Below are 13,016 nucleotides of genomic sequence, written 5' to 3' on the forward strand. Positions count from 1 at the left end.
TCTATTCTAATTCTTATTCTCTTCTCTTCCCATCCCATCCTATTCTATTCTTATTCTTATTCTTCCATTTCCTTTCCTTCCCTTCCATTCTCAATTCTATTCTATTCTAATTCTTATTCTCTTCCATTTCCTTCCCTTCTTATTCTATTCTATTCTTATTTTCTTCCCCTTGTATTCTATTCTATTCTTATTCTTATTCTCTTCCATTTCCTTCCCTTCCTATTCTATTCTTATTTTCTTCCCCTGTATTCTATTCTATTCTTATTCTTATTCTCTTCCATTTTCCTTCTATTCTCTATTCTATTCAGTCTATTCTTATTCTTATTTTCTTCCCATTCTATTCTATTCCATTCACAGAAAAAAAACTATGTCCATCAAATTTAAAGAAAAGAAATCAATAATGGGCCACTATGTGGACCAAGCGTTCTGCTAACTGGTTCTTCGTTTTTCTTTCCTTTCTTTTCCCCCTCCAGGATTTACTAGAATCTCGCAAGCACCGTCCCGAGGGACATCCGGAATCTCCCAAGCCTGAAATCCAAGCCAATATCAATATCTGTTTGCCTTCCGCCTCGGCTTTCGAGGTTAAGAAGCCAAGACTGCAAGAAGAAAAGGCTCACGTAGGTTGGTGTCCTCTTTGGCGGCTGAGAGGCTGGGTGTAACGAGAGCCCGGAAAAGGATGTATGTGTGTTTAGATCTCTGCTTGGTGAGGTTTCCTCACTGCTCAGGAATTCTGAAATGGAGGGCTAAATTGGGGGGGGGGCAGGGAGAAAGGATGTTAGTAGGTGAAGTAGGCTATTTTGAGCCGGAAATTTGGTGTAAATTGTGAAGTCTGGCAACTTTAGGCAACTCAAATATTGTTTTATCGGGTGAATCAAGTAGCTGGTTAATTTCTTTGGCTGTAGAATACGGCATTCAGTTTTGGCCGCCACGATGTAGAAAAGATGCGGAGACTCTAGAAAGATTGCAGAGAAGAGCAAGAAAGAGGATGAGGGGACTGGAGGCTAAAGCATATGAAGAACAGTTGCAGGAACTGGGTATGTCTAGTTTAATGAAAAGGAGGACCAGGGGAGACAGGATAGCAGTCTTCCAATATCTCAAGGGTTGCCACAAAGAAGAGGGAGTCAAGCTATTCTCCAAGGCACCTGAGGGTAGAACAAGAAGCAATGGGTGGAAACTAATCAAGGAGAGAAGCAACTTAGAACTGAAGAGAAATTTCCTGACAGTCAGAGCAATTAATCAGTGGAACAGAAGTTGCCTCCAGAAGTTGTGAATGCTCCAACACCAGAAGTGTAGATGTAGTGGGTTAAGGCACCAGGCTAGAAAGTGGGAGACTGTGAATTCTAGTCCCGCCTTGGGCATGAAACCCAGCCGGGGGACTTTGGGCCAAACACCAGGAGATTTTGAATTCTAGTCCAGCCCTAGGCAAGGTATCTGGCTGGGTAACTTTCGGCCCAATCACCAGGGGACGGTGAGTTCTACTCCTGCCTTAGCCATGAAAGTCAACGTGGGGACTTTGGGCCAATCACCAAGAGACGGTGAGTTCGAGTTCCACCACAGCTACAAAAACCAGTTGGGTGACTTGGAGCCAGTCCCTCTCTCTCAGCTCAGCCCACCTCACAGGGTTGTTGTGGTGAGGAACAATAGGAAGAGGAAACTCATGTTGGATATGTTCACTTGAGAGCCTTGAGCTATTTATCGAAATAATAAAGGCAGATTACAAATAAATACAATTAAAAAGCAAATGATTAGCAGGTGAGAAATTCGATTGTTTCTCCCTCAACACACTTCCCTCGCCATTCTCTCTTTGTTCCTCAGTCCGGAGTTTCACCACCACCAGATGCGCCCTTTCCTCGCCGGAGAACAAACCCGTCGTCGTCCAGGTCTCCGAGCCGGTTCTCCGCACAGCACAGTCGAGCCCCATGTTAGAGGAATGTTTGAGCGACGTCGTCCAGGTCTCCGAGCCGGTTCTCCGCACAACGCATTCCAGACCTTTCTTCAACAGATGCTTGCAAGACGCGGAACAGGACAGCAACGCCAACCTGAGCTTGTCCAGCGTGCAAATTAACGAGATATACACTTGCTATCCAGAGCTGGGCGAAGAGACGGAGGGGGACGAAGAGACGTCGAGAACCGAGCAGGACCCCGATTCCCACGGAAGATCGCCAGGCTCTCCCGGCGATACGGCCGATTTCTCTCCCCCTCGACTCATCAAGATCCGAGACCGCGAGGCGAGTCTGTCCTCGGACAACGAAACGGAATACAGTCACGAGGACCTGAGCGGCTTCTCGGTAATGAACGAGGTGCTCAAGGGCGCCCACGGCAAACACGAGAACGTCCAGTCCCAGTTCGAGCACAAATTCGGCAAGTGCGTTCTCGATCTCAAGATCTGCCAAACTTTGCTCCAGCAAGCTACGGATTCCCTTTCCCGCACCGAAACCAAACTGGGCCCGCTGCAGCGTTTCGACAAACCTCAGGAGCTGTTTTGGGGCGCCCAGGCAAAGGAACAACTCCCCGTCGGGATTCCTGCGCCCGGTTGCCAGGAGAAGCTGGAGAGCATCTTGAGAAATATTCAACCTCCCTCCAACGGCGACCGCGCCCTGCAGTGGAAGACGGTGGGTCCTCCGACGGAGGCCTACGTGCCACCGCCGTTCCGTGTTCCGGGGGCATACAGATCCCGGGTGATCCCGTCTTACCAATCATCTGAAAACAGACCCAAAAGTGCCAACCACAGCCCGGATACCACCTACTGGAGCGATTTTGGACCGGAAACAGCCAAAAGTCCCGTAAATCCAAAAGGAACGGAGTCGAACTATCAGGTAAAGTGGGACAGAGAGGGAAAGCTCTTTTGCACCCCAAGCAGGGTTGGTTGGCAGCGATAACGTTGCTCAGAAGGCTGCTTCCAAGGGGAAGGTTTTTAAGCTCATGAAAAAGGGAGCCAGCCTAGAACTAAGGATAAATTTCTGAAAGTGAGAACAATTATGGTTGGTTCTCGACTTACAATCATTTGCTTAGTGACCGTTTGAAGCTACAATGGCATTGAACAAAAGGGACTTATGGTTGTTTTTCACTCTTACGACCCTGGCAGCATTCCCCTCCTCCCCCGTCACGTGATCAAAATTCAAATGCTTGGCAACTGGCATGTACTTATGACGGTTGCAGTATCTCAGGGTCACTGTCAGCGTGCCAAGTATCATGCACAATTAAATCAGAGTCCAAGGCAAAACGATCCTTAAAGTTCCAATTTAATAAGTCAGACATCTTGGCACATCTGTGGAATCCCAATTCTGGAAGTTACCTAGGATTCCCACCCAGTTGAAAGTTCATGATCTTGTCCCCACACCCACAAATCCATCACATGGTCCAATCTTCTTCTTCCACGGTGGCATCTCCACCCAGCTGGTTCCTGTCAGGTGCAGAGATAAAAGATGACTTTGGGCTTCTAGAAAAGAATGACAACCACACATTCTACAATTCTACTCCTTTCTATTCCCCCCTCCCAACTACTACACTAATGAAACAGCCTAATGAAATAAGAGAGAATGTGGCAGGGCAAAGATCCTAAAAGGGATATAACTGCAGGCCTGACAGTCACTTTGGGATGTTCTTACAAGCAACGTCAACGGAGAAGCTGAATTCACTTAACAACCGTGTTATTAACTTTTTTCGCCACTTAACAGCCGTGGCGAAAAAAGGTCGTAAAAGGGGGCCAAACTTACTCTCGATAAATGTCTCACTTAACAGCATAAATGTTGGGCTCAGCTGAGGTCGTAAGTTGAGGACTATCTGCTGTCGCAGCATCCCGAGGTCACGTGATCGCTGTTTGTGAACTTCCCAACACGCTTTTTGATAAGCAGAGCCCAGTGTTGGAAGCCAGAGTTGCTTAACAACCGCATGACTCGCTTAACAACTTCAGCGCTTCGCTTAACGACCGTCACAAATTTTCACACAAAATTGGAGGCGGTTTGCTTAACAGCCACCTTCCTTAACAGCAGAAGTCCTGGTCATAATTGATTCTGGTCGTAAAATGAGAACTACCTGTAATTTATGTCCAGAAATCTTTCTCCCTTCTCCAGAGGTTGCATTGACAGGGTAGAATATATTTGTGCATCTGATGGAGATTGTATCCCAAAGCTGCAGAGGGTTAATTCAAACTCCCCTCCCAGTTCTAGGTAGTCCTTGACTTACGACCACCATGGAGCCCCAGATTTTCCATGGCTAAGCGAGACGGTCGTTAAATGAGTTTTGCCATATTTTACGAGCTTTCCGTTCTGACCCAGCCTTATCAGAAGCAAGAAACAGATTCCTTGTCCTGAAAAGCTCTTGATTTACCTCTCGTGAATTAATGGCATTCGCACACCGAAAAGTCCAGGCAAAGGTCCTTCAAGGAGTTAACTGCAGTACAGACCTTATCAGTTCCTTACCATAACTGCAAGGCCAAAAGGCTGTAAAGTTCTGGCAAGCAGTCTTTGTGGCATGAAACACAATGAGTAAAATCTTCAGAAATACGAACTGTTGTCTCTTACGACCACCACTCCCCTTTCCTTCTATTTATTCCCCAGCCAGGGAGGGGCCATTCAGCACCCACGTGTGCTTTGCTTCCCGAGTCGACTCCTTGTCCTCCATTGTTCTCCTCTCCTAACAGCTCTGCGCATACGTGCATCTGGAACAGGCCCCAGCTGTTCTTCCTCCTCACTCATCTCAGCTTCCAAAGGCAGCTGCCTCACCATTGGCTGCGATATATCAGACGGCCCTGGCTCTGAACCCAACACAGAACATCCATCAGAGCCTTCCCGAGACCCCAGAACTGGCCCAAGTTCTTCCCCAACCATCTCACTGTCTGAGTCTACCTCCAGCTCCGCTGGCAGCTGGCAGGCCACAACACTTTCTCACCCCGGCAGTTACATGAAACCCCTGCAGTTGTTAAACTAGCAACGCCGTCGTTCAACGAATCCAGCTTCCCCGTTGACTTTGCTTGTCGGACGTTCTCAAAAGGGGGAGTCACGTGACCCCGGGACGCCGCAACCGTCATAAATGTGAGCCGGTTGCCAAGTGTTTGAATTTTGACTGTGAGGATGCTGCGGGCGGTAAATAAGTACGAAAAACGGTCGCGAGTCCCTGTTTTCTGTGCCTTGGTCGCGTCGAACGATCACTAAATGAACAGTTGTAAGTCGAGGGCTTACCTGCACAGAAATAGTTGTGGGGCCCCCACCGGCCCACATCACCACCTCATCCATGTGTGTTTTTTAGCTCTTGCCCCAAGGGGTGACCTTCAGGAAGAAGAAGAGCTCCCAGCTGCGTCGAGGCAGTTCAATGTTGGACGGGATCAAAATTACAGATGGGTGAGTCCTCTTTCCTCAGTCCCTGGCTGTAGCACAAGAGAAATGCCTTCCAAGGCACCTGAGGGTAGAACAAGAAGCAATGGCTGGAAACTAATCAAGGAGAGGAGCAATCTAGAACAGTCAGAACAATTAACCAGTGGGGTTCCACCACAAAACCGCGGTAGACTAAAGCACGCTCGACGAAAGCGCGTACCTGACGTCATCACAGCGCGACGAAAACATCACGCTGTGAGCGGTAAAGTTAAAATTAACGCGAAAACCTTACACTAACCCCCCCAAACCTAACCCTTAACCTAACCCTAAACCTAACCCTTAACCTAACGCTAAACCTAACGCTAACCCTTAACCTAACCCTAACCCTAACGCTTAACGTAACCCTAAACCTAACCCTAACCCTTAACCTAACCCTAACCCTAAACCTAAACCTAAACCTAACCCTAACCCTTACCTTTACGTGAATCGGCTTGCTTTAAAAGCGCTTTTTAAAGCGCCCTTTTTTCTCTGCGGTCGTATTTTCGCGCTGCTGATGACGTCAGTGACGCGCTTTAATCGGGCGCGCTTTAGTGGACCGCGGTTTTGTCGTGCCACGTCCCAGTGGAACAGAAGTTGCCTCCAGAAGTTGTGAATGCCCCAACACTGGGAGTCTTTAAGAAGATGTTGGATAGCCATTTGTCTGAAACGGTATAGGTTTCCTATATACCGGGGGTGGTGGACTAGAAGACCTCCAAGGTCCTTCCAACTCTGCTATTGTATTGTATTGTATTGTAAATCTGCGGGAGTGTCAAAGTTTGCACAGGTCTGTCCCATGTATCAACTCAGGGGCAAGCACAACCAACAGTGGTTTGTATCAAATAGTGGTTTTTATTTACGATAGGAATGTAGGAATACTATACATACACGCGCTACCAGCAGTATCTAAACAAACAGCAATTACAGCAGGGAAGAAGCTCGGCGAACCGCAAACATTCTAGCAGGGCCTCCTCTTATTACCCAGGCTCTTAAAGGGATAACAGCCGAAGATCCTGCTGACCCTTTCACAGCATTGCTTCAACTGGTCAGCTCTAAATTATCACTGTAACGTCACTCCTTCATTTATGCCTACTAGGATCTTGGCAGACTGGAACATTGGGCGCTATCTAACAAAATGAAATTCAAGGGTGGAAAAAGTCAGGTTCCACATTTAGGCAAGGAAAACAAAACGCACAGGTACAGTATAGGTGGCACCTTGCTCAATAAATACAATAGAATAGAATAACAAGAGTTGGAAGGGACCTTTGGAGGCCTTCTAGTCCAACCCCCTGCTTAGGCAGGAAACCCTGTGCCAGTGACGGCTAACCTTTCTGTTGTCACGTGCCGAAAGCGTGCGCCATTGTACCCACAATGCAATGTGCGTGCAACACAGTGGCGGGTTTCAAATTTTTTTAGAACCTCTTCTGTAGGTGTGACCTGCTTTGTGGGAGTGGCTTGCTGGTCATGTGACCGGGTGGGAGTGGCTTGCCAGCCATGCAGCTTCAGAGGATAATCCAGGACTGGAAGGGACCTGGAGGTCATCTAGTCCAACCTCCTGCTCCAGCAGGACATTGTTGAAATGAGTTTCTGTCTTTTGATTCCCCCCCCCCAGTTACATGACTACATAGCCACGCCTACCCAGTCACATGACCCAAGCTACGCCCACAGTAGTAAAAAAAATTAGGTTTCACCACTGGGTGAAAGTCCCCGCGTACATTTTAAAGGCACGGGCTCTGCAGGACTGTCCCACTTTCTGTTGTCCCCTCCTCCCTGATCCTTTTCCCACCCTGCCAACCGTCGTTAGCGAGGTTGGTGTTGGTCGTGGCCGGGTCGGGCTAGTTTCTCTGCCCGGAGAGCAAGTTGCGCGTCTCCCCAAGCGACCGAGGCACGCCCAGCGCCAACAAGGGCTGGAAGAAGCTCCAGGAAGAGTGAGGCTCCTGAGAATCAGCCCCAGCCGCTTCTCTATCCCCTGCCATCGTCCTTACCTTCTCAGGCTAGGCGAAGAGTGACTGGGAGGGGAGGGCGAGTGGCGAGGCCAGCCAGAGGTGGGATCACCTGACAGGGAGCCACAGCAGAGGGCCCAAAGAGTTGCATGTGGCTCTGGATCCATGGACTGCCGACATGCCCTCTAGGCTGCTTAGAGGAAACCTAGTTTAAAGTGGGGTGTAATTGTATATGACCACCTATCTGTGGTCATTAGAAATGATGCTGGTAACCTGGTTTTGCAGGTCCTTGAAAAAAACAGCTCCTGAAATCTACGAAGCAAATTTGAGAAGCGAGGAGAGGAGAATGGCCCAGTTGGAATGGACAAGTGAGTTTTGGGGGTTTCCTGTCCACAGAAATGGGGGGGGGAGGTGTTGGGGTGGGGGCATTCAAGTGAGCTGGGATTACAATACCCAGCATTCTCAGCCCTACAGTTAGAAGATCGACCCCTTTGGATTAGGCGAGGGTGCTAATCTACTGTAGCTGTCAGGTTTCCTAAAAATGCCCTAATTGATTCATGAGTCTCAAGCCAAGTTTCAATGCAAAACTAGTCATTTCTTAGGAGCACCATTAGGCAAGGCCTTTTCGCAGTCAGATCTAAGCTTTCTTTGAGTTATAGCTGACCTTTATCCCTGTTCCTTCCCTCCCCTCAGTCTGTGTCATAAATCACATTCCCCAATGAGGTGCGCCCCCTCCCAAGCATGCTGCAGTAATCAGAGATCCGACTTCAGCCGAAAGTATGCGTGGAATGCACTCCCCACCCCCCACCCCGTCTCACAATGGCAACATTAGGAATTGACACTAGCATTTGGGATCAGTTAGATGCCCTTTGGGGACTCAACAGATGGAGACACATCCCCTCCCCCATTGTTCCTAGCAATGGTGCCCTCAGCTTGGAGGCCTCGTGAGGTCATCAAGATGAGTAACCCTTTATAGACCTTCTTGCAGGAATTTATCCAGACCCCTTTTACGGCCATATAAAGTTTGGGGCAGTGAGTTACATGGATTAGTAATAGGCTTTGGGCTGCTTCACTCCTTCCCACCAAGAATTCTTCATGCTGGCTGGGGAATTCTGGGAATTGAAATCCAGACTTCTTAAAGCCAATGCATGAACAAAGGGATGGAATTAAAACCACGTGAATTGTTCATACCACTTTATCAGGCCTTGGGAAGGCCACACTTGGAATATGGCATCTAGTTTTGGTCGCCACGATGTAAAAAAGATGCGGAGACTCCGGAAAGGGTGCAGAGAAGAGCAAGAAAGAGGATTAGGGGACTGGAGACTAAAACACATGAAGAACGGTTGCAGGAACTGGGTATGTCTAGTTTAATGAAAAGAAAAGAAAAAAAGAATAGAATTGAATAGAATATAGAATAGAATAAAATAGGATAGGATAGAATGGGAATAGAATAGAATTCAGAATAGAATTCAGAATAGAATAGAATTCAGATTAGAATAGAATTCAGAATAGGATAGAATAGAATAGAATAAAAAGGGAGAGGATAGAATAGGAATAGAATAGAATTCAGAATAGAGTAGAATTCAGATTAGAATAAAATGGGAGAATAGAATAGAATTCAGAATAAAATAGAATTCAGAATAGAATAGAATTCAGAATAGAATAGAATAGAATTCAGAATAGAATAGAATAAAATAGGAGAGGATAGAATATGAATATGAATAGAATAGAATTCAGAATAGAATAGAATAGGAGAATAGAATAAAACAGGATAGAATAGAATACAATTCTTTATTGGCCAAGTATGATCGGACGCACAAGGAATTTGTCTGGTGCAGATGCTCTCAGTGTACATAAAAACACAAGATACATCCATCAAGAATAATAAGGTACAACACTTAATGATACTCATAGGGTACAAATAAGCAATCAGGAAACAAACAATACAGTAAACCGTAAGGATACAAGCCACAAATTTATAGTCCTGCAGTCATAAGTGGGAGGAGATGGGGGATAGGAACGATGAGAAGATTAATAGTAATAGTAATGCAGCCTTAGTGAAGAAGGACAAGGGGGGGACATGGCAGCAGTGTTCCAATATTTGAGGGGCTACCACAGAGAAGAGGGAGTCAAGCTATTCTCCAAGGCACCTGAGGGCAGAACAAGAAGCAATGGGTGGAAACTAATGAAGGAGAGAAGCAACTTAGAACTGAGGAGAAATTTCCTGACAGTGAGAACAATGAATCAGTGGAAGCGAAGTTGCCTCCAGAAGTTGTGGATGCCCCAACACTGGAAGTCTTTAAGAAGATGTTGGATAGCCATTTGTCCAGAATGTTGTAGAGTCTCCTGTTTCAGCAGGGGTTGGACTAGAAGACCTCCAAAGTCCCTTCTAACTGTTATTCAGTATTCTGTAAAGTTGCCAAAGGTTAAGAAGCATTGCTCTTTGGATAGTATAGCTGAAGTAGGGATAATCCGAACCTATGTCTTGAGGGAGCCCCTAAGAGAGGACTAGAACTCACAGTCTCCCAGTTCCTTACTCCCCGTCACCTTGCCCGCTGCACCAAACTGGCCGTTTTTGGTGAGAGTAGAATAGGGTGGCATGGAGAGAATCTGCCAATCCGGCCACTAGATGGCAGTAGAGGTCAAAGAAAAGGAAATTGTGCTTTTTTTTTTCTCCCTCCTGCATGAAAAAACTTTGTCAACCTTATTTACTTACCGTATATACTCGAGTATAGGCCGACCCGAATATAAGCCGAGGCACCTAATTTTACCACAAAAAACTGGAAAAGTTATTGACTCGAGTATAAGCCTAGGGTGGGAAATGCAGCAGCTACCGGTAAATTTCAAAAATAAAAATAGATACCAATAATGTTTTTGAATATTTATTTCAAAGAAAAACAGTAAACTAGCGGTGTATTCAATGAAATACTTCACTCACCTCATGATGCTGATGTCCCGCTGTGATGATGATGTCCCGTGCAGCCGCGGGAGCGATGTCCCGCCTCCTATGACACACGGCACAGTGATTCCTATCATTGGATCACTGTACCAGAGGAGGTGGGACATCGCTATGTGGCTGCTTGCCATAACAAGGAGGAGGTGGGACATCGTTGCAGAGCGGCAGGAGGGGGAGGAAGGGGAATCGTAAGACAGCCCTGCATTACATTAGAACGTGAGGAGGGGGGATGGTGCGGTGCGCGCTGCGCGGCAAACTGACACAGAGGGAGGGGAAACTCACAGGGGCACTGGGCCATTCACAAGTGTCACCCAGCGGCATGGCCCCGCCCCTTTTTCTCCTCCATTTCGGGCAAATTTTTCACTGACTCGAGTATAAGCCGAGGCGGCTTTTTTCAGCCCAAAAAGTGGGCTGAAAAACTAGGCTTATACTCGAGTATATACAGTATACTTATATTTATTAAATTAATATGCTGCCCATCTCGCTGATGCAGCAACTTTGGGAAGGTTACAATATAATGAAAAGGCAATAAAAAGTCATTTATTTAAGGAGTGGTGATGACTGCACTGAAAATAGTGCAACTAATCCTCGCACTTACGACCGACACAGCATCCGGGAATTTAGGCCCTTGTTGGTTACATGGTTACAGCATCCTGGGCTCATCTGATCATCATTTGCATCATTTGGGAAAACGGATTTGTTTTATCCCATGTGATTTGGTTAACAACTGCAGCCAAAACTGAGCATAATTCACTTAATGACCGCATTGCTTAGGAAGAGAAGCTCAAGCTGTGGTTTTAAGTCAAGGTCTACTCTTACAGGTGGTCCTACAGGTGGTCCTCGGTTTACGTCCCACGGTGGAGCCCAACATTTCTGTTGCTAGGCAGTGATTGAGGGAGCTTGGCCCCCGTTTTGCGAACTTTCTTGCCAGAGTTGTTAAGTGAATCACTGCAGTTGTTAAGTGACTCGCAGATTTTTTTTAAAGGAATCTAGCTTCCCCCTTTGACCTTGCTTGTCAGAAGGGCGCAAAAAGAGGATCTCGTGGCATAGCGGCCGTCATAATTACTCACCAACTTGGATCATAGGATTTCAGCCAACGGTCGTAAGTGTGAAAAATGGTCATAAGCCACTTTTTTTGTGCATTGTAACTTTGAACGGCCACTAAACGAAACATTGCAATTCGAGGACTCTTAGATAGGCCTGGAGATTTCAAATCCCAGCCAGTTTAGTTATACAGTATATTTTGCAGTTGGTTTATTTATATCCCCTCATTGTCACAGTCTATGGCACGTTTAAACCAATGTACAGAAATTGCATCGTTGGAATTGCGCAATGGCCAAATGGCCATCATTTCTCGCCAATAACGGTAATGCAATTCCCTTTAAATGCGGCGTAGAGGGTTCGAGAATTGCCAGCCCGTTTAAAATATACAAAATGATTATCCATCTGCCTTCTCTCCCTTCCTCCTTTCACCAAAAGGAGGCATAAACTTTAATGAACTGAGGGAATCTGTCAGGACTTTTCCCCGCCTTGTTTATTTTGTTAAAAATCCTATCAAACAGAATAGAATAACAGAGTTGGAAGGGACCTTGGAGGTCTTCTAGTCCAACCCCCTGCTTAGGGCAGGAAACCCTATACCGTTTCAGACAAATGGCTATCCAACATCTTCTTAAAGACTTCCAGTGTTGGAGCATTCACAACTTCTGGAGGCAACTTCTGTTCCACTGATTAATTGTTCTAACTGTCAGGAAATTCCTCCTCAGTTCTAAGTTGCTTCTCTCCTGGATTAGTTTCCATCCGTTGCTTCTTGTTCTACCCTCAGGTGCCTTGGAGAATAGTTTGACTCCCTCTTCTTTGGGGCAGCCCCTGAGATATTGGAAGGCTGCTATCATGTCTCCCCTGGTCCTTCTTTTCATTAAACTAGACATAGCCAGTTCCTGCAACCGTTCTTCATATGTTTTAGCCTCCAGTCCCCTAATCCTCTTTCTTGCTCTTCTCTGCACTCTTTCCAGAGTCTCCGCATCTTTTCTACATCGTGGAGACCAAAACTGTTGTTGCTTCAAGCCATGTCAATAAGAAAGCATAACCGTGTTTCTAACTTAACAGCCGCAGTGATTCACTTAACAACAGTGGCAAGAAAGGTCGTAAAATGGGGCAAAACTCACTTCACAACTATCTCACTCAACGTCATAAAGTTGGGCTTAATTGTGGCTCTCAGTCGAAGGCTACCTATGGAGGGATTCCTCGGCTTGCGGCCGGCAATTGAGCCCCCCAAAAATCTATGTTGCTAAATGAGATATTGTTACGTGAATTTCCCCCCTTTGTTTTATGACCTTCCTTGCCGCCGTTGTTAAGTGAATCGCCACAGTTTTTAAATTAGGCATGCGGTCGTTAAGTGAATCTGGCTTCCTCCATTGACTTTGCTTGTCGGAAGGTCGCCAAAGGGGGAATCACATGACCCCCGGGACACTGCGACGGTCATAAATACGAGCCAGTTCTTGTCTGTATTTTGATCCCACGACCACAGGAGATGCTGCGACGGCCATAAGAGTCGAAAATGGCCATAAATCACTTTTTTTTCTGTGCCGTTGTAACTTAGAACGGTCACTAAATGAACTGTTATAAGTTAAGGACTACGTGTATTTAATTCTAGGTATCTTCCTTACCGTATCGGCTAAGACGGTCACGTCCCACTAAAACCAAAGATTATTTTATGCATTTTTTTTTATTTTTAAACATAAAAAACAAGATAAAAAAATTCTCATCCAT

The 13,016-nt window shown here is 46.3% G+C and overlaps 1 protein-coding gene across 1 annotated transcript in view; it reads left to right on the plus strand.

The window, feature by feature from the left end:
- The window catches only part of TEX14 (testis expressed 14, intercellular bridge forming factor), an 82,576-nt gene that overhangs the window by 17,590 nt on the left and 51,970 nt on the right, over positions 1 to 13,016 (plus strand). Inside the window, 4 exon segments of the mRNA XM_032216134.1 lie at positions 474 to 621; positions 1,816 to 2,816; positions 5,248 to 5,339; positions 7,577 to 7,659. Of these exon segments, the coding sequence (XP_032072025.1) occupies positions 474 to 621; positions 1,816 to 2,816; positions 5,248 to 5,339; positions 7,577 to 7,659 (1,324 nt within the window).

The sequence above is a fragment of the Thamnophis elegans genome, chromosome 4 (genome assembly GCF_009769535.1).
Source record: "Thamnophis elegans isolate rThaEle1 chromosome 4, rThaEle1.pri, whole genome shotgun sequence".
In the NCBI taxonomy this organism is placed as follows: Eukaryota; Metazoa; Chordata; class Lepidosauria; order Squamata; family Colubridae; genus Thamnophis; species Thamnophis elegans.